Here is a 26380-nt window from a genome sequence, read left to right on the forward strand (position 1 = left end):
ACCAGACACTAAATCAGCTAGTGCCTTGATCTTGAATTTACCAACCTTCAGAATTGTGAGAAATAAATTTCTGTGGTTTATGCTGTCATAATACCAGTTTATGGTATTCTGTACAACAGACTGAACAGAGACAGCAAATAATGCAAACATTTCCACAGTCAACATATAAATGTCACCCTCATTGTGACCATCAAGCCCCCTTCACAGGGAGAGGGTAGCAATCCCATGGCTCAGTCACAGCCATGATCTGTCTCATCCTTTCCACTGTTTCTCTTCACAGGTCTTGGTATGATTTGCAGCTTCCTTTTGCATGTATTCAATTATAAGATTTACAATTACAGCCACACTTAGATTTAGTAGAACTCTTCTGATCTTTCTGCCTTGTTCTCTCCACTCACTGCCACTGTTTCTCCTCCCCAACACACACACACACACATTGTTTCCTTGCACCCAGCACAATCCTGGACCAGATGAGGTCACCTCGCCTGGGTTGGGATTGTGCTGCATCTTGAATATTCCATTCTCTTGTAAGTTACTGTCGGCATCCATCAAAGCTGGACTTCCTGGTCACCGACATCGGCCCTGTGATCCTCTCCTGCTCCTATCCATAAGATCAACAGCTGTGTTGGTCACAGTGACCACCTGGCTACTGTGACCACATCACTCACACGCCATGCTGTTTACACAAAGGCCCATAACTAACTGGCCAAACCAACTTGTTGGCTTCTTTACATGATGGACAAGACTCTTTACCCAACCCCAGTACCCTGGGTGGGGAACGACCCACTTTCTGACTCAACGCACTGGGAAAACTGCCCCCCAGAAAACAAAGCAACTCTACGATGGTTCCTGTTTCCCCCGCTTCAGTCTGCATCTCCCCATTCCTGTGGTGCCTGAGTATTAACGAGCAGCTGCTGAGTCACAGGGAGAGCGGCCTTCCCAGCTGCAGCCTTTCAACATTTGACCCTTCAACCCTTGACTCCTGCCTCCCACCATGTAGATGATATAATAAGGGCTCTGAACTAAAAAGGTCAGTTCTTATCAATCCCTCCATCTGCCCCTTAGAGAGTCTATCCCATAGAAACCCAGACTAAAAGGAAAGTCACTATAATATGCATCACAGACCATTTACTGAGTACTGACTGTTTTCAGGGCATTCTGTACAGCCCCAGGGACCCAGAGATGGCACAGACACTGTACTCATGGAGCTCCAATGGGGGGCTATGCATATACATAGGTGTGTGTGTTGGTGTGTGTGTGTGTGTGCGTGCGCACGCTTGATTTCTTCCCATGTCATAGGCTAATTCTTTCACAAATAGTTACTGAGTGTCCCCATGTCAGACACCATGCCCTCAGCTGGGGAAGGAGTGTGGAATCTCTGTCCCATTGTGCAGATTACGCTTTCACATACATAGTCCCATTTGTCTGCTTCCAGGCCTCTGGGATGTGAGCAGTATCTGTTACAGCTCTTCCATCTTCCTGAAATGGAAAAGCTCCAAAACAGGATTATTGCTTAAGGTGAGTCAGTCCAAACAAAACATGATGAGAGTCAGGTATCCTGGACCACACTGATAGAGGAATCTCTTAAACCCCAATACCTACTCCCAGCATGCCAGTCCCCACAATCTCTACTTCTGTAGACAGAGGGATGTAGGGAGGGAGAGGGATGTAGTGGTGAAGACTGCAGCTTCAATCCAATCTGGTTTTACCATTACTGGGTCCACAGCTGGGAGCACATGACTTAAATTCCCCATGCCTTGATGATTCTGCCTTCCACAAAACACTCGAACAGTCACACAATTCAGTCAAGTTCTTTGCTACTTTCAACAAGGATCACCTTTCCTTCAGTTTCCGATAACATATTCCTCATTTCTGTCTGAGACTCCATCAGAATGGCCATTACCATCTGTATTTCTACCAGTGTTCTCTACTGTGATGTGTTGTGTAGGAAGGCAGATGCTTCCTCTCCTGCTCCCTTTTCTTTGAGTCCTCATGAGAATTACCTTTAAAAGCCCCTTCAGGAGAAAATATTTTCACACCATATGTATCTGATAAGGGGTTAATATCAAAATTATATAAAGAATTCATACAACTCAATAGCAAAAGCAAACAAAATAAAAAGCAAAAAAGACAGATAATCAGATTAGAAAATGGGAAAAACACCTGAATAGATATTTTTCCAAAGACTTATAAGTGGTCAACAGGAACATGAAGAGGTGCTCAGCATCATTAGCCACCAGGGAAATGCAAATCAAAAACACACTGAAATATTATCTCACACCTGTTAAAATGGTTATTATCAAAAAGACAAGAGATAACATGTTTTGCCAAGGATGTGGAGCAAAGGAAATCCGTGTGCACTATTGGTGGGAATTTAAATTGGTGCGGCCACTGTAGAAAACAGTATGGAGGCTTCTCAAAAAATTAAAAAATAGAACTCCCATATGATCCAGCATCCCATACGTGGGTACATATATAAAGGAAATAAAATCACTATCTCAAAAAGATATCTGTACCTCCATGTTCATTTGGAGCATTATTCATAATAATCAAGACATGGAAACAACTTAAGTATCCATTAATAGAAAAATGGATAAAGAAAATGTAATACATGCACACACACTTGAATATTATTCAACCATAAAAAAATGAGGAAATCCTGTCATTTATGACACAAACGGACCTTGAAGATAGTCAAGTGAAATAAGCCAGAACGTGAAAAAGAAACCCTGTATGATCTCACTTATATATGGAGTCTAAAAAATCCAAACATAGAAACACGACAGAATGGTGACTGCCAGGGACTCAGGGGTGGGAGAAATGGAAGAGACTGATTAAAGGTACACACTTCTGATTATAAGGTAAGTAAGTTCTGGGAATCTAGCACACAGCATGGTGACCTAGCAAGGTTATGCACAAAATCCTTCAAGCTAGGCTTCAGCAGTGCATTAACCAAGAAATTCCAAATGTACAAGCTGGGTTTCGAAGAGGCAGAGAAACCAGAGACCAAATTGCCAACATTTGTTGGATCATGGAGCAAGCAAGGGAGTTCCAGAAAAACATCTGCTTCATTGACTATGCTAAAGCCTCTGACTGTGTGAATCACAATAAACTGTGGAAAATTCTCAAAGAGATGGGAATATCAGATCATCTTACCTGTCTCCTGAGAAACCTGTATGTGTGCCAAGAAGAAACAGTTAGAACCAGACATGAAACAACTGGTTCAAAATTGGGAAAAGAGTATAACAATATTGTATATTGTCACCCTGCTTATTTAATTTATATGCAGAGTACATCATGCAAAATGCTGGGCTGGATGATGTGCAAGCTGGAATCAAGATTGCCAGGAGTATTTACACCACAAAAATTGGCAAACACTACAAGTCTCTTTTTTTTCTTTCTGAAAACCCAGTTTATCAGCACACCACTGACTAAATTTAAAAAAGAGTAGCAAGATATATAACATGGGATAAATAAAGTGATTAATTATATGAGCAAAAATATAGAAATATGTTTTATATACTTTTAATTCAGAAATTGATCTTTTGTATTTAATATTTGACCAAATGGCCTCATATTCCTATTCAACTTTCTCCTATCCCTAACAACAACAACAAAAAAACATAAGGACTCCAACAAATACACTGACATTTTTCAGCAGCATTTCAATCAGGAAATTTTATGCAAGATGTCTCTTTACATTGCCACAAATGGAAAGACTCAACTCATCTACCAATCTGGAAAACCTGATTACACCATTGTATGCTCAACAGAATCAAGTGAGACTTAGGTGAATGAGCACAGTTTTATTACTAAGGATGAGAAGCCTAATCAAGAAGTGCTTTGGATTTCAGAGGTCACTAAATCTGCAATTTGTAGATTTTGATGGGGTCCAAGGTGGGGGCTATATCAAATCTCCGCTGCCAAAGCAGGCTTTCAGCCAGATAAAATTTTTCCTCAACTCACATACCAAGTGCTTATACTGGGAAAGCAAGTTAAACAAACTACAGGATATTATGGCTTGATTGCCTTCACGTTACAGTTCATGGAGAATGGAGTACAGTGCACCAATCCAAATGTCTCTCTTTCTGTCCATCAGAAAAAAATTTGCAAGAATCCACTGAACTCCCACTGCATGAAGAAACTCATCACACTCAAGCCAGCCAACCAAATCAAAGATTTTGAATCACAGTAAGAGTCTTAGCAAAGAAAGTTAATAATATCTAGATGGAAACAACTTCCCCAAATGAAATATTTGAAAGCAGCACTAATAACTAGAAAAAGCTTTCTATCATTAAAACTGCAAGTTTGTTATTTAAGAGTCGGAAATTTAAGAAATATGTGACCTGACATCTTAACTCTTAAGAGGTGCAATGATTTTTCTACAATTACTTAAAACAAATGCATCTATAACACTTCCTGCCCAAAGTAAATTTAATGAGATTTAAAAAAAGGAAAAGATTGGGAGCCAGAAGGCTTGAGGTCAAATAATAACTCTACCCCTTAAAAGATGTCTGGCCCTGGAGAATTCAATCTTCTTCCCTTTATAATTATTGTCACCATGAAGTAAAATGCTGTGACTGCTTCCTGAAGTAGATGATCTATGCTTATGGGTCTGGAAACAGATTTACCTGGAGCCCTCCCCAGGTGGTGCTAGTGGTAAAGAACCCACCTGCCAATGCAGAAGACATAAGAGACACCGGCTTGAACCCTGTGTCAGGAAGATCCTCTGGAGGAGAGTATGGCATCCCACTCCAGTATTTCTTGCCTGGAAAATCCCATGGACAGAGGAGCCTGACAGGCTATAGTCCATAGGGTTGCAAAGAGTCAGACATGACCGAAGTGACTTAGTACAGCATATTACATCAGTGGATTACAGAAATTCATATGTGCAAAGGTCTGGTCAACTCCCTCATTTTATATTCAGGAAACTGAGGTTCTAAAACTAGGCATGATTCCTTAGTATACTTAGATCCATGTCCTCACAAAGAAAATGCAGAATGTCTCAGGAGTTCCCACAAAATTGTTCCTATCCCTTTCCTACGGTCTTTGTCTTGCCTTCCACCAGAATTTCTTTCATCCATGTTTAATTACTCCATTTAGATTAACAAGATTCTTCCCTGTACACTTTTCATCTGTTGTAGTATGGAGCCAGGTCCACTGTAAATACCCATCCAAAACTGGTTGAATGAATGGTCAATCAGTTAACAGAAATCAAATATATTAGTCCAATTCATCGATGTATAACCTTTAAAAAAATCACGTGGAAGAATCATAACATTTCTTCTGCTTCAGGATAAGAACTGAAAACAGTCTACAACAAAAGAGATTGAAGAGCATGTTTTACATATTTGGACTTTTTCTAATTCAGAATGCTCAGTGTGGATGAGCACACATCGCTGACAGTGTTAGTCTTGTTGTTTTGGTTTTGTCAAATAAGTGCCTTTGTGGTGTGCTTCAAAGTTACATTAGAAGAGAAGTTCCCAGGAAGGCAAGGAAAAAAAACCTTTTGAGGAAACTTGAAGAAAGACCAGGACAGAAGAGCAATTGACATAGGGTCAATTATTTTCCAACCCTTTATAAGAAAACTCTGCCAGCTAAAATTAAACAGTGAATTTCTGCTGCCTGCCCCTTTGTAGAGGGTGATTGGACTGATATCATATAAACAATTTTGTGTTACATTCTTCATTCTTTTTTATTTGCATCCAAATCTGCCATATTTCAGCAATTATGCCAAATATTGATTTACAATTTCTCTTAGTTTATTCTAATTAGGCATCCAGATGTGATCCATCAGGTTATTTTATTTATGGCCTTAATATTAATGGTGTGGTTCAGTTCAGTTCAGTCGCTCAGTCGTATCCGACTCTTTGCGACCCCACGAATCGCAGCACACCATGCCTCCCTGTCCATCACCAACTCCCGGAGTTCACCCAAACTCATGTCCATTGAGTCGGTGATGCCATCCAGCCATCTCATCCTCTGTCATCCCCTTATCCTCCTGCCCCCAATCCCTCCCAGCATCAGGGTCTTTTCCAATGAGTCAACTCTTCACATGAGGTGGCCAAAGTATTGGAGTTTCAGCTTTAGCATCATTCCTTCCAAAGAAATCCCAGGACTGATCTCCTTTAGAATGGACTGGTTGGATCTCCTTGCAGTCCAAGGGACTCTCTAGAGACTTCTTCAACACCACAGTTCAAAAGCATCAATTCTTCGGCGCTCAGCTTTCTTCACAGTCCAACTCTCACATCTATACATGATCACTGGAAAAACCATAGCCTTGACTAGACGGACCTTTGTTGGCAAGGTAATGTCTCTGCTTTTGAATATGCTATCTAGGTTGGTCATAACTTACCTTCCAAGGAGTAAGTGTCTTAATTTCATGGCTGTAGTCACCATCTGCAGTGATTTTGGAGCCCCCCAAAAATAAAATCGGACACTGTTTCCCCATCTATTTCCCATGAAGTGATGGGAACAGATGCCATGATCTTAATTTTCTGAATGTTGAGCTTTAAGCCAACTTTTTCACTCTCCTCTTTCACTTTCATCCAGAGGCTTTTGAGTTCCTCTTCACTTTCTGCCATAAGGGTGGTGTCATCTACATATCTGAGGTGATTGATATTTCTCCCAGAAATCTTGATTCCAGCTTGTGCTTCTTCCAGCCTAGCATTTCTCATGATGTACTCTGCATATAAGTTAAATAAGCAGGGTGACATTATATAGCCTTGACGTACTCCTTTTCCTATTTGGAACCAGTCTGTTGTTCCACGTCCAGTTCTAATTGTTGCTTCCTGACCTGCATATAGGTTTCTCAAGAGGCAGGTCAGGTGGTCCAGTGTTCCCATCTCTTTCAGAGTTTTCCACAGTTTATAGTGATCCACACAGTCAAAGGCTTTGGCATAGTCAATAAAGCAGAAATAGAGTTTTTTCTGGAACTCTCTTGCTTTTTTCATGATCCAGTGGATGTTGGCAATTTGATCTCTGGTTCCTCTGCCTTTTCTAAAACCAGCTTGAACATCTAGAAGTTCACAGTTCACGTGCTGTTTAAGCCTGGCTTGGAGAATTTTGAGCATTACTTTACTAGTGTGTGAGATGAGTGCAATTGTGTGGTAGTTTGAGCGTTCTTTGGCATTGCCTTTCTTTGGAGCTGGAATGAAAACTGACCTTTTCCAGTCCTGTGGCCACTCCTGAGTTTTCCAAATTTACTGGCATATTGAGTGCAGCACTTTCACAGCATCATCTTCCAGGATTTGAAATAGCTCAATTGGAATTCCATCACCTCCACTAGCTTTGTTCATAGTGATGCTTTCTAAGGCCCACTTGACTTCACACTCCAGGATGTCTGGCTCTAGGTCAGTGATCACACCATCGTGATTATCTTAGTCGTGAAGATCTTTTTTGTACAGTTCTTCTGTGTATTCTTGTCATCTCTTCTTAATATCTTCTGCTTCTGTTATGTCCATACCATTTCTGTCCTTCATCGAGCCCATCTTTGCATGAAATGTTCCCTTGGTATCTCTAATTTTCTTGAAGAGATCTCTAGTCTTTCCCATTCTGTTGTTTTCCTCTATTTCTTTGCATTGATCGCTGAGGAAGGCTTTCTTATCTCTTCTTGCTATTCTTTGGAACTCTGCATTCAGATGCTTATATCTTTCCTTTGCTCCTTTGCTTTTCACTTCTCTTCTTTTCACAGCTATTTATAAGGCCTCCCCAGACAGCCATTTTGCTTTTTTGCATTTCTTTTCCATGGGGATGGTCTTGATCCCTGTCTCCTGCACTATGTCACAAACCTCCGTCCACAGTTCATCAGGCACTCTATCTATCAGATCTAGTCCCTTGAATCTATTTCTCACTTCCACTGTATAATCATAAGGGATTTGATTTAGGTCATACCTGAATGGTCTAGTGGTTTTCCCCACTTTCTTCAATTTAAGTCTGAATTTGGCAATAAGGAGTTCATGATCTGAGCCACAGTCAGCTCCTGGTCTTGTTTTTGCTGACTGTATAGAGCTTCTCCATCTTTGGCTGCAAAGAATATAATCAATCTCATTTCAGTGTTGACTATCTGGTGATGTCCATGTGTAGAGTGTTCTCTACACATAGTGACTAGTAAAAACAAAGGTAGTCTCCAAACTATGCTGACTGCTGGTAAGATAGTTTTTGCAGTGTTCACAGACAAGGCAAGAGAAAAACAGGTCATGGGGAGTCAGCAGGGCTGAGACACACTAAGGTTGACTAATTGTCTATAAGAACTAACTTGAGCCACCAAGCTCCTCTCTGGAGACTTAAGAATTGTATATCTTTTAATAACAAAACACTTCTATTCATTAATACAAGAATAATATCCAAACTAAGGGAGCAGACTAGGCTGTTTGGAGGAAAGGTGACCAACAGGAAAGTTCTAGAAACCAATAATTTTTATCACTAGTATTTATTGATCATTTCCTTTTTTGTAGTGCACAGTAAAGTCTCTATATTAGTTGTTGTTGCTTGGTCACTCTTTGTGACCCTATGGACTGTACCCTCCAGGTTCCTCTGTCCATGGGATGATCCAGGCAAGAATACTGGAGTAAGTTGCTATGTCTTCCTCCAGGGGATCTTCCAGACCCAGGGATCTAACCCACATCTCCTGTGTCTCCAGTATTGGCAGGTAAATTCTTTACCACCGAGCCATCTGGGAAGCCCAAACTCTCTGTGTAACATGCACTGTATACTTTAACTCTCAAAACAATTCTGCAAAGTACTATTATCCTCCCTCTTCCTAGATGAATAAACCGAGATGTAGAGTAGTTTTTATAGACAATTAGCTCACAACTAGTTAAAAGGCATATTCTGAAATCAAACAAGGGGCTGTTGTGCTGTAATCACTAAACTGAACTGTGCTCAATGAGGTACAACTGCCCCACAGAGCTCAACCTGGAGAAGGAAAGGCATGTAGGGTGTCAGGTAAGTGAACAGTCATCCTGTAAAAGGTGCTAAGAAAGCAGGACTGTGACAGGTGACGAGTGAAAGTTCAGGGAGGATATATTACCTCAGTAAAAAGAAAATTGTTTAAAAATCAAAGGAAGGGCCTGTAAGATGGTGTGCCCCATGCTTCCAGGACTGGATGGTTTTGTGACAGCAGTGAAGAGTTTTAACAGGGAAACGGTACAACCAGATTACCCTAACCCTCCTTTTAACACCAAATTCCTCCTGTTGTGTCTTGAGGAGGCAGAGTGCAGTAGGTAGTTAAGAGTCTGACCTCTCTAGTCTGTTTTCCTGAGTTTGAACCTTACTAGACTAGCAATCAGAGGCAAGGGTTACAGTACAGTACAGTTCAATCCCTCAGTAGTGTCTGACTCTTTGCAACCCCATGGATTGCAGCACGCCAGGCCTCCCTGTCCATCACCCACTCCCAGAGCTTGCTCAAACTCATGTCCATCAAGTTGGTGATGCCATTCAACCATCTCATCCTCTGCCATCCCCTTCTCCTGCCTTCAATCTTCCCCAGCATCAGGGTCTTTTCTAATAAGTCAGTTCTTCACATGAGGTGGCCAAAGTATTGGAGCTTCAGCTTCAGCATCAGTCCTTCCAAAGAAATCCCAGGGCTGATCTCCTTCAGAATGGACTGGTTGGATCTCCTTGCAGTCCAAGGGACTCTCAAGAGTCTTCTCCAACACCACAGTTCAAGAGCATCAATTCTTCGGCGCTCAGCCTTCTTCACAGTCCAACTCTCACATCCATACATGACCACAGGAAAAACCAGAGCCTTGACTAGACGAACCTTTGTTGGCAAAGTAATGTCTCTGCTTTTCAATATGCTATCTAGGTTGGTCATAACTTTCCTTCTAAGGAGTAAGTGTCTTTTAATTTCATGGCTGCAGTCACCATCTATAGTGATTTTGGAGCCCAGAAAAATAAAGTCTGACACTGTTTCCACTGTTTCCCCATCTATTTCCCATGAAGTGGTGGGACCGGATGCCATGATCTTAGTTTTCTGAATGTTGAGCTTTAAGCCAACTTTTTCACTCTCCACTTTCACTTTCATCATGGTAACAAATATAGAATGAAAAATTTGAGACATTGCAAGAATTACCAAAATGTGATGCAGAGACATGTAGTAAGCAAATGCTTTTGGGGGGGAAAAAATGGTGCCAATAGACTGCACTATGAAGGGTTGCCACAAACCTTCGATTTGCAAAAAAAATGCACTATCCTTGAAATATGATAAAGTGAAACACAATAAAATGAGATATGCCTGCAATGGAAGGACAGTCTGATGTATTATAATCATAATAGCTTATCATACTTGGCATACATGATCTCATTTAATCTTCAAAACACCCTATGCACCAGATTTTTAACCCCATTTCACAAATAAGTGAACTATGCCCACATAGGATGAGTATCCCAGGAGAACTGAAATCAAAACTGGGTCTTGAATGACAAGTCAATTGTTAAGGGAGAAAATAAATGTAAACAGGTGATGAAAAGGGCAGAAATGCTGTTCAGACTCATGTTAAGAAAGGAAAACATTATATACAAAATGTCCCAAAGAGAGAGAACACAAATCCCCAGTACTCAAGTTGAAACTTGTTAAGTATTTACCATAGAATTAGTGCAATCAAAGAGAGTTGAGTTCTGCAATATTACTAAATCATCAGTTAAGTCAGTTACATATTATATTTCAATAGGCTTCAGTGGGTTGTCTTGGCTTAGAAGTCTGGTCATTGTTTATACTTGACCTTGGAATATAACTTCATATCAATGCAAAGAGCTTCTTAAAAAAATAAAATAAATAATACAAAAAACCAGCCACTAATGAGGGCAAAACCAATAAAGTTACCAAGCGTGTTGGGTGGGAAAGGCTAATATAATCAACCTCTTTAAAGATTGTCTCATTCCTCTAAAATGTAACTCTTATGTGCAGTAGTGAGGTTTAAAATAGTAAGGACATCCAGTCAAAGGTTAAAGAGGTTGACTAAATCTTAAATGATCATTTTTTAAAAAGTACTTATAAAATTCACCAGTCCTTCTAGTATTTGTCAATGTCAATGTAATGATGCAGTTTTCTGAGTTTGTCCTTAGTTCTTGAATTAGATAAGAAAACTAAGTATTCTAGAGAAGTAAAAATGCTCTGGGTCAGAGTTTCCATTTTATAAAAATTCTCAGTTGTCCAGATCATGGTTTCTTTAAAAGGGTAGTTTCATTTTCAAGGTTATGAATAGGTGGATCAGTGCTAATTTTCATTGTAAAAATCCATGAATTTAAAAACAGGTTACCATTTAAAATAAATTAGTTTAACTGAACAAGAAAGTGATTTATGGACTAGAAATACATTCCTTATCTTCCCTCTCAGTTAGTTTAGTCTATTTCTACTTATTTTGAGCTGTACATTTACGTATTTTTGGTTGATGTACTTCAAGAATGAAATTTTAAGGATTTGATAATCTTATAATAATCATTTCATAATATATACATATATAAAATCATCATCATTGTTCACCTTAAAATTATACAGTGTTATTGGTCAATTGTATCTCAACAGAGCTTGAAAAATTGAACTAGAGGAAAAAACAAACAGAGAAAAATACATATGCAGCATATGCTTTGCACAAAGATCAAAGTAAATACACAACAGCTGCCATTCATTGTGTCTATAACATGTGCCAACATTCCTGCAAGCGAGGTATTTATATTTACCCCATTTTTTGAAAGAGGAAAGTGAGACACAAAGGAAATTGACTTTCTTGAGTTCACATAAGGCACAACTGAGATTCAAACCTCTACCTTTCTGACTCCAAACATGCTTATTTCCTATTTTTTAAATGAAACATTGAGTTTCTTCTTGGAATATCATTGCTTTTCATTTAGAAAAACACAAAAAAATAAGGACAATTTTCACACACTTCTAATCCTGCAGATACTTCAAACCTTTGCTTGTTTTCCCTTTGAAACATTCCAGCCTTCTGCCCACACTCCCCAGGACAATTTCTTAATGTTCTTCAGTCCCACACCCCAGCTTCCTTCTTGAGCTGCCCTGCTCCCTGTCACTTGGGATCCCTGGGACCTTGGGATCAGTTCTTCCTCCTTGCTCTTTTATTTGGCCCTGAAATCAGACTTCTTCCCTTCTGAGTCAATATCCTCACTAAGAACTGGAACCTCAAACCCCTCTCTACAGACTGTAGCCTGAGATTAGCCTCACTCACTCCTTAAACCTACTTCCAACTCTCAAAGATACCCACCAGGGTCAAAGCTCTCAGTCTCAAGTCTGATTGAGGGGGAAAGAGAGTTTTTATAAGAAAGAATTTAGCAATGATAACCTTATGTAAATTCCTATGAACTGTGGTGAAAAAGTCATTTGCTGGCAGTTAGAGACAGAGAGTCTAATTTCAAGGAGAAAAAACACTCAAACTCACTTTTTAAAAGATTTTGGAGATGAACAGAGATAAATCAGAAATTAATTTCTTACTTAGAATTGAAGGCAAAGATCTTTCAGTTAAAAAAGGAAATCCTAGTGCACACACTTGGTATCATATCCAAGGTTCTAAAACTTGAGCAAAAGAGTCTTGAAAGAGACAAAAACAAATTTGAAGTATCTCAGGTAAACCAGATTTTGCTTGGTTTTACAGCATCCTTGCCTGCTCCTAAGGGTTTGTCAACTAAATAAACAAACAATGTTGTCTTCTTTCACTTATTCAAAGTCACAACTGGCTACTCTTACCCTGGCAATGATGATTGTACTTATAATACTGATTTTAGAGAATACTTTTTACTTTTTTAAAATGTGTCCAGATATCTTTTCTCCCCTCTTTCAAAACTCTTCCCCCAAATTTAATCTCTCCAGCATACCTCGTCCAATTAATCCAAGTCTACATCTGGCTCGGAACTTGGGTATGCTAGTTCTCCTAAAGAAAGCTGGGCTTACTCACAAACGTTGCATCTAAGCTCTCAGGCACTCAGTTAGCATATTAACACTTCCTATGTGCTAGGCCCTGTGCTAAATGCTTTAAAGTATTTCATTCAATCCTCACAAAACCTACAAAGCAGACATATGTTCCACAAGGATGAAAAAAAACAAGTCAGAGACATGACAGAGAATTTACGTAGGGTCATACAGCAGCTATGTGGCAAATCTCAACTCAGACTACCCATATCCCGAGCCAGACAGCTCATTACGGAGGCTCTGCACTGGACACTGTTGACTGGCTCCTAGAAATCTTTCCCAAACCATTCTCTCTTGCCTATTGCCCACAGATGTTAGGAAAGTCAAACCTATTCTTTCCCACTGTAGTAAGTAGGCTTGTTCATTGATGCCTACGTGGCATCAATGATAATCTTGGGCAACAAGATATAAAGGAGAGTCTAATGAAAACTTCTGGAAATGTTTTCCTCCCAGATTAAAAGAAAACCATCTTTTTCTTTACCTTCCTTTGTATTTTTAAAAATTTATTTATTTCTAATTGGAGGATAATTACTTTACAATATTGTGCAGTTTCTGTCACACATCAACAAGAGTCAGCCACAGTCAGCCCCTCCCTCTTGAAACTCCATCCCACCTCCTACCCCATTCCACCCCTCTAAGTTTTCACAGAGCACCAGTTTGAGCTCCTTGCATCATACAGCAAATTCCCACTGGCTATCTATTTTATATATGGTAATATATATGTTTCCATGCTACTCTCTCAATTCGTCCCACCCTTTCCTTCCCCTACTGTGTCCATAATCTGTTCTCTATGTCTGTATCTCCATTGCTGCCCTGCAAATAGATTCATCAGTATCATCTTTCTAGATTTCATATATACGCATTAGTATATGATATTTGTTTTCTCTTTCTGACTTACTTCACTCTGTATAATAGGCTCTAGGTTCATCCACCTCATCAGAACTGAAAAAGTCATTTTTTTCATCTGTATTTTTCCTTTCAGTTTGGAATGGTTTTATAAAGCTATTGTACATGGATCTAGGATGGTCATCTTGGTATCATAAGGAAAAGACCAAAAAAAATTTTAAATAAGGACCTTGATATGATAAAATAGAATCACCTACCTCCCAGCTACTTATGAAACAAACAGTAAGTGTTGTTACAGTTTAAGTGGAAGTGTTAGTTGCTCAGTTGTGTCCAACTCTTTGTGACCCCATGGACTGTAGCCCACCAGGCCCCTCTGTCCATGGAATTCTCCAGGCAAGAATACTGGAGTGGGTAGCCATTCCCTTCTCCAGGGGATCTTCCTGACCCAGGGATCCAACCCGGGTCTCCTGCTTTGCAGGCAGGTTCTTTACCATCTGAGCTACCAGGGAAGCCAATTTGGCTTTCTGTTACTTGCCAATGAAAATATCCCTGTCTGATACCTACTAATCACCCTGCTGCCCAAGGATGGCAAAATTTAAGGAAGGTCAGTGACTTTTAAATCTTTTTTTAAAAATAAAACGTACTATTCTGGTCTTTTCTAGAACTCAAATGACTTTCTGGAACTAAGTGTGTGCTGAATATGATAACCATAGTAAGCACTCAGCAAATATTAATTGAATTGATGAGCAAATGTACTCTTGGAATTTACCATAAATGGTCATTAAAACAGTTGACATATGTCAGCAATTCCTGAGCTAAATTCTACAGATACTGGACCAACACAAGATATAGAGAGGTGTGGTCTCTACCCTCACAGAGTTTGCAGTTTAGTTAGAAGTAGGAAGACAACTGGAACACTATGAGGGCAGTGCCCTTATGGTACTTTAAAACAGCAGAGTCTTAGAAACAGCTTTTTTAAAAAAGAGAGCTTTGATAGTATCACTTAAAAATAGGAATATTCTGCAGAAAAATGAAGAAGAAAATGACCAAAATGATTATTTATGGATGGGAGGATTTCAAGCAATTTTCATTTCCCTCTTTGAATTTTTCTACATTGAAAAATTTCAAAATATAGATAAGTATTAGAGGGAAAATAAAAAATCTATTATGTCACTAGTACCAAGAGATTTGAGATCCTTTCTAAGTCTATTATTCGAATTTACAGCAGATTAGTTTTACTTGAATCTAAGCAACAGAAACAATATTATTGTAAATATCTTGGAGCAAGCTATGAAGAGAGAAAACTTCTTAAAATGAGAGCCACATAATATTCACAAATATGAAATATTATCATCCATGGTATATAGAGAATGCCAAATTAACTGCTACTATAAAACATTATGATTCAATTCAATTTAAAATCCTTAGCTTTTAATGCTGTTTCGTAACTACTATGTGCAATTTATATTGTCTGTTTAGTTCCCTGCTGTGTCTTCTCTTGTTTCAATATTTTGCCCTAAGAATTTTCATTAATTTATAAATGTTTATTACTACTATAAGAAAATAATAACCTTCATAGAAAAATGGATCACCAGCTTCAAATGTTCAATTTTCTATCCCAAGTAGTATCAGACACTGAGAGGTGGGGACTAATTTGATTACTAATCAGACTTAACAAAAGAGAAGCTCAACACTTACCAGTAGAGATCATTGACTTATCGCCTTAATTATTTCTCTTCACTTAGTCCTTTAATCATATTTTCTGTTTGCTTTCAATTTTATCTCCCTTTTTGAATTTCTGGCTTGCAATCTCCACTCCCTATGACCCTCATATTGTTAAATCACTTATTTTCAGTGATCCTACACGTCATAAAAACCATCTTCAGCTTTAGAAGGACCAAGTTGGGGAAAAAAAAAGCATCAGGAATTGCAAACAGGTAGTATCATTGTGCCGCTGCTGCTGCTACTGCTGCTAAATCGCTTTAGTCGTGTCTGATTCTGTGAGACCCCACAGACAGCAGTCCACCAGGCTCCCCCGTCTCTGGGATTTTCTAGGCAAGAATACTGGAGTGGGTTGCCATTTCCTTCTCCAATGCATGAAAGTGAAAGTGAAGTCGCTCAGTCATGTCCGACTCTTAGCGACCCCATGGACTGCAGCCCACCAGGCTCCTCGGTTCATGGGATTTTCCAGGCAAGAGTACTAGGGTTTCCATAACAAAGTGCTGCAGACTGGATGGTTTAAACAGAAATGTACTGTCTCACAGTTCTAGAGGCTGGAAGTCCAACATCAAGTTGTCAACAGGGTTGATTTTTTTCTGCGGGCCACGAGGGAAGGATAAGCCCCAGCCTTTCTCTTGAGCCTACAGATGGCCATCTTCTCCCAATACCTTCTCATGGTCTTCTCTCTGTATGTACATGTCTGTGTTCTAATCTCCTCTTCTTATAGGGACCACAGTCATACTCGATTGAGGCCCACACCATTGGCCTCATTTCAGCTTAATTAACTCTTTAAAGACTTCCCTGGTGGCTCAGAGGGTAAAGCGTCTGTGTACAATGCAGGAGACCTGAGTTTGATCCCTGGGTCAGGAAGATTCCCTGGAGAAGGAAATGGCAACCCACTCCAGTACTCTTGCCTGGAAAATCCCATGGACAGAGGAGCTTGGTACAGGCTACTGTCCATGGGGTCGCAAAGAGTCGGGCACCACTGAGCGACTTCACTTTCACTTTCATTTACAAATAGAGTTATAGCTGAAGCACTGGGTGTTAGGCTTCAACATAAAAATTTGTAGGGAGGGGAAAGACAAAATTTAGCCCCAGACACAGCTATAACCAGAAAGATGATCGATTTAAGTAGGTAACATGGACTTAGACAAAGGTAACAAAGAACATGCTTCCTGGGTTCAAAGAAATGCAAGCTACTGCACTTTGACTTTGAATTATCTGTGCTGACAAACAGAAAAGATCATTGATGATCCATCAAAAGAGGAAACAGATACCTCCTGGATCCCACCACATCTGTGCAGGGAACTGGGTTGGATGACAAGAGGATAATCAAACTCTCCAAAGACAGTCCCCAGAGCATGGGGCACAAGAAGAAATGGCACCTCACGGTAATCTGCCCATAGACAAAAGAGTTTGCCTTACAAAAGGGGCAGGAGACAAGAGGAATAGTGAGAGGGGTCCCACCAGACAATGAGAAATTATTTAAAAATCCAAATCCATACACCTACACTTGAAATGTTCTTCACTTGTTAAGTACATTTCTTGTGGCTTACTATAAAAACAATTTGACAACAATTCTCAAAAAACCTTTAATCCTAATATCGACCAGAATCTCTCTAAAGCATGATTTTTCAAGCTGTGGCTACTGTACTTGTCACATCTTTTTCTCTTTTCTCTGGAAAGACATTAATCCAGAAAGGCAAGCTCCCAGGTGGATAAGTTTAATTCAAATATATTTTCTGATACAACAAGGCACAGCAATGGTCTTGTCAATGAAGGATGTGTTCCCTAACTGGGAGCCCTACAAACAGAGTGATTTGGTGCCTCTGGCTAGTGAAAGAACCAAATGGCTTCTTCTGGGCTGGAAACAAAGGTATAATGCATATTACATTTGGGTTGGGGCTTCCCTGATGGCCCAGATGGTGAAGAATTTGCCTGCAATGTAGGAGATTTGGGTTTGATCCCTGGGTCGGGAAGATCCCCTGGAGAAGAGAAGGCTACCCACTCTGGCATTCTTGCCTGGAGAATTCCATGGACAGAGGAGCCTGGTGAGCTATCATCTGCGGGATCACAAAGAGTTGGACACAGCTGAGCAACTGACACATATACACACACACACACACACACATATTTGGGTTGAATTTTTAGCCAGCACAAGATACAAATGAACTATGTAGTAAAAATTATCATTGAAATTTTAATTCATAAAGTATAATAATGGTTTTCTGTATACCATCAGTTCAGTTCAGTCGCTCAATCGTGTCCGACTCTTTGTGACCCCATGAATCGCAGCACGCCAGGCCTCCCTGTCCATCACCAACTCCCGGAGTTCACCCAGACTCACGTCCATCGAGTCAGTGATGCCATCCAACCATCTCATCCTCTGTCGTCCCCTTCTCCTCCTGCCCCCAATCCTCCCAGCATCAGTCCTTTCCAATGCTATTCAGTAATTCTTGATATGGGTGAACCATAGGAGCTAGGGCAAAACAAGGAACTAAGAAAAAAATCAAAATGCAGTGTCCAACACTCAAATAACCTACTTTTGAGGGCACTAACCAAGTCCTGTTCAATAGCCCTTGTTGCAGTGCTGCAGTGCTTGCCCCTGAACACATCTCTCCTCCAGCAACAAAATACAAAGAAACTATATGGGATGAAAAATAACTACATGCTTGCGGCAGCTGGGTCAAATTCTGGACAAAAGATACAAAGAGACCAAAAAACCCAACTGCTGCTTTGAAGAGCCCAGAGTGACAGTGGGGTACTGCACATGCCCCCTGCACACAACAGTACCTAAGGGGTGGGCAAACTATCTAAGCCACCCCTCTGACTCAACCCCTGGATAAACCCCTACTCTCACCCCATATGAGGAACAAGCTCACCCCTAGCTCAGGGGGCAAGTAAGCAAGGGAAACTGTAAGAATACTGGACTGGGTTGCCATGCCCTCCTCCAGGAGATCTTCCCCACCCAGGAATCAAACCTGCATCTCTTATATTTCCTGCATTGGCAAGCAGGTTCTTTACCACTAGCACCACCTCAGAAGTCCACATTCATATTTATCTTATTGTAACTGTAAAGCATAAATGTATGTCCTTTTTTGTAGTGTAAAAGGTTTTCCTCCAAATGCCTCAACTGATTTTCCTCTTTCCTCATCCTCTTTAAAAATATAAATCATATTAATAATGTATCATTTGGGATTTCAAGTTTAAAGAAAAGTGACAAAAGACACTTGCAAACCAGTATGAATGCAGAAACTTAATTTTTTTTCTCTTTTTCAAAATTTTCAGTTCAGTTCAGATGCTCAGTCATGTCCGACTCTTTGCAACCCCATGAATTACAGCACGCCAGGCCTCCCTGTCCATCACCAACTCCTGGAGTTTACCCAAACTCATGTCCATTGAGTCAGTGATGCCATCCAGCCATCTCATCCTCTGTCATCCCCTTCTCCTCCTGCCCCCAATCCCTCCCAGCATCAGGGTCTTTTCCAATGAGTCAACTCTTTGCATGAGGTGGCCAAAGTACTGGAGTTTCAGCCTCAGCATCAGTCCTTCCAATAAACACCCAGGACTGATCCCCTTTAGGATGGATTGGTTGGATCTCCTTGCAGTCCAAGGGACTCTCAAGAGTCTTCTCCAACACCACAGTTCAAAAGCATCAATTCTTCAGCGTTCAGCTTCCTTCACAGTCCAACTCTCACATCCATACATGACCACTGGAAAAACCATAGCCTTGACTAGACAGACCTTTGTTGGCAAAGTAATATCTCTGCTTTTGAATATGCTATCTAGATTGGTCATAACTTTCCTTCCAAGGAGTAAGTGTCTTTTAATTTCATGGCTGCAGTCACCATCTGCAGTGATTTTAGAACCCCAAAAGATAAAGTCTGACACTGTTTCCCCATCTATTTGCCATGAAGTGATGGGACCAGATGCCATGATCTTAGTTTTCTGAATGTTGAGCTTTAAGCCAACTTTTGCACTCTCCTCTTTCACTTTCATCAAGAGGCTTTTTATTTTCTCTTCACTTTCTGCCATAAAGGTGGTGTCATCTGCATATCTGAGGTTATGGATATTTCTCCCAGGAACCTTGATTCCAGCTTGTGCTTCCTCCAGCCCAAAGTTTCTCATGATATACTCTGCATATAAGTTAAATAAGCTGGGTCACAATATACAGCCTTGACATACTCCTTTTCCTATTTGGAACCAGTCTGTTGTTCCATGTCCAGTTCTAACTGTTGCTTTCTGACCTACATATAGGTTTCTCAAGAGGCAGGTCAGGTGGTCTGGTATTCCCATCTCTTTTAGAATTTTCCACAGTTTATTGTGATCCACACAGACAAAGGCTTTGGCATAGTCAATAAAGCAGAAATAGATGTTTTTCTGGAACTCTCTTGCTTCTTTGATGATCCAGTGGATGTTGGCAATTTGATCTCTGGTTCCTAAGCCCACCTAATTGGACAGTTTATTTTAAATTGACAGACATTTATGGAATCATTCCAAAGAATATACGATTTTCTACTATTTGTATGGGGAACCGAGTAAGTCATAGAGGGAAAGATCCAAAGATTCCATGTGCATACTACTTCTTTTGTTTTGTACCAAAATCAGCAACTAAAGCTTAAGAATTATTTCAGTACTAAATTCTAGATTCTGAAGTTTTCATTGAAACTGATATCTGTGGAAAGCAAAAGTCTTGAAAATACATAAATATCCCAGATCAGGATTATTCAGGTTGATTTTAGAATTGCACAATGAGTCAGTTGAACATTTAAAATGTTTTATTTTCTTGTCTCCCCAAAAATCTTTTCATAGTTATTAATAACCAAAGTAATTTGGGGGAAGTCTCTACTTCTAACAGCTTAGAGATGCCGATCTTCAATAGGGAATGAGAGAAAGAAGTGTGGATTGCTACACCGCAGCCTTCATTTGACAGCACCCTGTGTGCTAAACCAGAAGTTTGTAAACTGGGATATGTACTCCCATGGGATACCCAGAGATTTCCTAGGGGAACCCAGGCAAGGAATGTTTGAACGGAATCAATTTTTAGACCCTTAAGTTTCCTCCATATACTCTCCTAATACTGGTCTGTCTAAAAAATGCACTCCAAGCCATGTTGAGCCAGCTCCTGCCTTTCCGTTTTGTAATCAACTTTCCACTTTCACAAAAGAAATGCATACGTCTCACCATATGGTGTCTTCTTAGGGTGTACTGAACTTAGAAAAACATTTGTGAGACAAAGGGACAGTTTGAAGTATTATGTAGGTGTTGATATAATAAATGGCTTTGACTGGGCAACAAATATGATTGCAAGTAGTTTCCAATGTCTGCTTCCAGCACAACTGAAGGAGGACCTAACTGAGCTGTAATTTGACAGATCATTGAAAAAAAGGGGTAATAGATCACTATGTGATGTTTGTCATATATCTCTGAAAACTTCAAAGAACTGAGTGATGTTGTATAGCAAATAAGGCTTCCCAGGTGGTGCTAGTGGTAAAGAATCTGCCTGCCAATGCAGGAGACATAAGAGACATGGGGTTTGATCCCTAGGTCGGGAAGATTCTCTGGGGGAGGGCACGGCAACCAACTCCAGTATTCTTGCTGGAGAATCCCCATAGACCGAGGGGCTTGGTGGGCTATAGTCCACAGGGTTGCAAAGAGTCGGACACGACTGAAACAACTTAGCACGCACTCATGCAGGCATAAAACAAATAACAAATCCCTTTCCATTCCCATCTAGTTATGTGAACAGGTTTGTTAAGCAAAGGGATAGAGATGACATCTCTTCTATAAAAAATAAGAGAACAAACTCTGCAACAAAATGATCAGAGAGGAAGCCAAGACAACTGAGCATGTTCAATTCACCTCCTTTAACCAGAAACAATTTACTCCATGAAGTCATGTTAATATTTAATGTGAGGGTAAATAGAAACTACCCAATTTGAAATCAAATATTTAATTACTTCAAGTCTGAAATTCTGTGCCACAGATAATTTTGGTGGTAGGAGTTGTGAGCAACAAAGAGACTAGAATGCTCCTACAAAGTACTACACTTGCTAGTAAGGCAAAGATACTGTAATCAGTTTCATTAACAGTCAACCCTACACATAGTTACAAATTATGTACATGTGTGATATATTTTAAGATCTACTCCCTTAGCCACTTTCAAATTTAAAATACAGTATTATTAACTATTGTCACCATGACGTACATCACATCCACGTTTATTTATAACTGGAGGATTGTACCTTTGACCACCTTCCCCCATTTTCCAACTGCTCCCCCACCCCCGACCCCTGGCCACCACCAATCTATTCTCTGTATCTATGAGTTCATGTTGCTGTTGTTGTTGTTTTAGATTCCACATATAAGTGAGATCATTTGGTATCTGTGGTGATCATTTTGCAAAGTAGACAAATATCAAATCATTATGTTGTACACCTGCAAAGAATATAAGGTTGTATGTTAATTATATATCATTTTTTACAAAACAGAACAAGAAATACCATGCTGGATTGATAAAAAGAAGGCAGAGACAAAATGCAATGGATATTCCATATGTAAATGACATGTTGGTTTATAATCTTTTGGATATACATATACACTATAAACTATCTAAAAATTGATAATTTTACCCATAGCACTTTGTACTCTGCCTTTGATGAAATAGAACTGAGTGATTTGAGAGTACTAAGGATATGATCATTCTTTCTAAATCACAGTTCAGCATCTTCTGTTACTATAGAAACATATCTTCACATTAAACGGTATAAATTAATAAGTCTAAACCAAAAAAGAAAAGTTTCAAAACCTTGGAATAATCTTTCCAAACATACATCTTCTGCATTTTTATTTTCTCATAAACTATAATGCTTCCCATTCTTCCAGTTCCTCAAAGCAAATTTACAGATGAGTGTGACTATCTCTACTCAGAGCCAAGCTTATCTTTCACACAGGGAGCCACTGCACATGGATTCAGTGATGATCCTTTGAAGGAGTCAGAAGAGCCATATCATTTTATCCTCATGCATGACTGAGGGGTATAAAATCCCCATTCCACCTCCAGGACTAGAGCACAACCCACAAACACCCACACAAACAAATAGCAACTCAGGATGAAATTGAACAAACTCGAGGGACTATCAATTGAAATTTTCCACTCTAAAACAATTTCATTAGAGATGGCATTGCTAGAAACAGTACGTTATAGTTGACTTCCCCCAAATTACAATGCAGCTCAGAAACAAAGTCTCTATTATCATCTTTGGCAGAAGTTTTTAAGACCATTTTTATTTACTCCAAACTCTATTGGAACAAAGTCAGCACCAGGCCCTTTGCAATTTTTACGTCAAGTGTTTCCTGCTGTAATTAAGGAAGCAGTGGAACTCAAAGCAAGCACCAAGAGAAAGTATCTTATTGACTGGTGGAATTTTAGGAATTTCAAATTTCTGTTTTGCTGTACAACTACATTTTATTACCACTTTAAATCTTAAAATGTAATAAATACAAATTGCTTCAGTAATGATGGAAAACTTTCTCAGCTTTAATGAAACCTTTTATTTGCTACTGGAACTTTTATTCTTTCCAAATGGTAGCATAGACAAGAAAAATAATGACTACTTATTTTGAGGGAAAACTTTAGCAATTTGAATAATTTTATTCTTGGGTGATTTTTAAGGCATTTGGAGTTTTTCTGTTTATTGTTTTCATTTATTTTTGAAGTACAAACAAAAAATATACACATATAGACACTATCACAATATTATTTTCTAATTCTATATCAAAATACTGATACCTATGTACCACTAACACCTGTCAGAGGTTGGTCTGATCTGATTGAGAATTTTTATGTATTCAGGGCTCCCCCACATCTCAGCTCTTGACCATGAGAGGCAGATCGTGTAAAGGTTAGTCACACAGGCTCTGCAGCTGGACTCCTTGGCTTTTTATTAGAGCCCTGACCCCCTCCTACCTGTAAAATCTCTGAAAACTTCTCAGTCCTCAGTTTTCTTATGTGTGAAAAGAAGAGTTACTAGAATCTGCCTCGTGAAGTGAGTGGGAAGATTAATGAGGTCTGTCCTGTAAAACTGTAGACTAGAGTCTGGCACATGGTAAGCACTTAATAAATATTTAGCTCTTATATGGTTTTCTTTTGTGAATCCATCCACTTCTAGACTGGATGCACTGTCAGATGATATCATTCATTCATTCCACAAGCATCTGTTGAGCACTACTTTATATAGGAATAAGCAAAAGGGGCACAAAGATGAATGAGACACAGTGTCTACAATTTTAGTGCACAATTATTATTGCATCTTGCTATCTTTCTTGCAGAGCACCATGAAGCACACTCTTTCACTAGATCACACATTTTCCTATTTTTCCCATGTGCTTGGAACTAATCGAGCTTCAGAAAAATTTCACTTCAGCTTCTGAAATCTTAATCATGCACAATTTAGCCAGCAGCTACAGGTTTTTCCACATTGGAAAATAGATGATTAAATGGTCTAATCAGATTCTGACTTAGCCAAAAACTTGAAAAACATAGGAAGACAACCATGACTGACACATTCATTTTCCTGAATGTGGACACTACAAAAAGCAGCTGCAGAAAAATAGTGCCATTTACATCCCACTGACCCACAGCAACTAAAACTGCACAGTTCAGCATCAAACCCTTCAAGTACCTAAGTGTTAGTCGCTCAGTCGTGTCTGACTCTTTTCAACCGCATGCACTGCAGCCTGCCAGGTTCCTCTGTCCATTGATTCTTCAGTATTCTTCAGAATACTGAAATGGGTTGCCACGCCCTCATCCAGGGATCTTCCAGATGCAGGGATCAAGCCCCGGTCTCCCCCATTGCAGGCAGATTCTTTACCATCTGAGCGACCAGAGGATCCCCTCAAGTACCTAAACTGAACTCAATTTAAGATAAAATAGGAAGCTTATTTAGGCATAGTTTCATCACTTTCCAAAAAGTTCTGAAACTGACTTCCAACAGGGCACCTTATAGGCCTTTAGTTTTTTCAAACAATTTCATTTATGTCTTGCATTCAGAGAATTCATTAAAAAGCAAAATCTTTAAGTTTGACTATAAATCCTGAACTAATGTGGTATTTCAGACATCACAAACTCCAAATGATCTTAAATATGTTGTCCTCTGCTAATTTGCTGCTCTTGAAAATGTGCAATAAATTCAATTAAAAAGGAAAGCATCTTCAAATTAGTTGCAAGATCAACTAGGATATTATCTGCTTACTAGATGTATCATAATAAAAAAAAAAACATCTAATATGCATTACATTGTTTAATTCAAAAGGAAACTGGATATTCTCTCTTCCAATAAAAGGACCAAGATCCGTTGGGGGTTGGTTTTATTTTTTTTCTTTTCAACAGCCAATAATGACTGTGTTAACTTTCTAAAACAGACTGAATAATTGCCAAAATATGTCTTCCGAGGAGTCACCCTGCCCAACACAACAGGAGATCATGTGTAAACACAAAGGCACCCTTCTTGCTTCTTCCTTCTTGCCTTTCTGCATCACACCACCTCCCCTGGTCACAATATTTTTTTTTTAAAAACCCCTATGATCCTTTTGAGATGGGGCAGATAAAAATCCTGAAATATGGGGTACCCTCACAGGAAACCTCCCTCAGTGCGTGGCACAACTCGTTTGAATGCAAGACGCCACAGTGAGAATTTATCTCTAAGCCTTGATTCTCCAAACGAATGCGCATGTTTTGACCTTTGCTTTTGTATTTAAACACGTATGTTCCATCACGCAGGATCCTCTTGGTCTCAGCTAATGTCCTTGCTTAATGTATGCATTTTTCACATCCATTTTTAAATCCTTCCTGAGTGAACATTTCAAAGGGGGTAAACGTCATGGAAAGAAGTGAGGGAGGGGAGAGGGGAGATACGAAGCCTGGGATGTCTGCCATCCTCGCTGCGACCCAGAATCCGTATTCTTTTCCTCCTCTCCCCAGCCCCCTCTCCCCGCTCGCCCCTTCCCTCAGCAGCAGGAGGAACGGGCGGAGGGGCCGCTGGCTGCAGCCGCCACCTGCCGCGGCGTGGAAAAGCTCCAGTTGTCACTTACCCAGCAGGGTGAGAATGGCTCATTTTTGCAGGATCCCTTTTGGACCCGCGGCGGGCACGGAGGGTGGGTTCGGGAGACCTGTGCACGCCGGGGCCGCTACAGTCGCCTTTGCCGGGTGGTTCCGCACTGCGGTCGCCAGTGCGCGGGGCACTGGGGCTGGGCCGCCGCCCCTGGGCGCCCGGGCTGCACGCAGCCTCCCAGGGCCTCACCCGCCCGCGGTATCCACGTCCTCCGGTTGCTAAGGCGGGAAGGAAGGCAAGCGGGGAGGATTTAGAGAAGCCCAAGCGCTGCTGGAGCCGAGCCCAGGGAAGCTGGAAGTGAAGCCCAGCTTCCAGCGCTTTTACTGGGCCCAGATGTGAGAGGATACCCAGGCCCCTGCGCTGTAGCTCTAGGGCTCTCGTTCCCTAGGCACCTGCGATCTGAACACACACACCCACTACGCGGGCAGGTTCCCTAGGCACCTGCGACATGAAAACACACACATACACACACACACACACGCCCTGCTTATGCTGGTGTGCTTTCTGCTAGGCCCTGGGAAGGGAGGGTTAGTTCAAGCTGTGGCTTTTGATTTTGTTTCTCCAACTGCCAGAGATTGCTGTTCCTGGATTTCCTCCTTGGAAAATCCCCAACCTTGCTCCTAACTGAGGTCACTACTTCTGGCAGACAGGGCTGAGGGTTCTGATATTCAGAAAGTGGGAAAGATGCTGTTCCTCACTGAAGCATGCTGGCTCCTGGAACTTGTATTTGAATCTAGTAGGGAAAATGCAAGGCTTAGTCAGAGAAGCCTGGGTTTAT

The 26380-nt window shown here is 40.3% G+C and overlaps 1 protein-coding gene across 3 annotated transcripts in view; it reads right to left on the reverse strand.

Moving 5' to 3' along the window:
- The window catches only part of ERICH3 (glutamate rich 3), a 123611-nt gene extending 97455 nt beyond the window's left edge, over nt 1-26156 (reverse strand). For 2 of the 3 annotated variants that reach the window (XM_086390594.1, XM_086390592.1), the window contains exon 1: nt 25583-26131. In XM_086390594.1, coding sequence (XP_086246720.1) covers nt 25583-25605 — 23 coding nt within the window. In that variant the 5' untranslated portion in view covers nt 25606-26131. Of the gene's footprint in view, nt 1-24174; nt 24401-25582 lie in introns of all 3 variants that reach the window. The other variant, XM_086390595.1, reaches the window with a different exon arrangement.
- Nucleotides 26157-26380: the final 224 nt, after the last annotated feature.

Source organism: Bos grunniens, chromosome 3, assembly GCF_055505025.1.
Source record: "Bos grunniens cultivar Pamir isolate PY7600 chromosome 3, Bosgru_T2T1.0, whole genome shotgun sequence".
Lineage (NCBI taxonomy): Eukaryota > Metazoa > Chordata > Mammalia > Artiodactyla > Bovidae > Bos > Bos grunniens.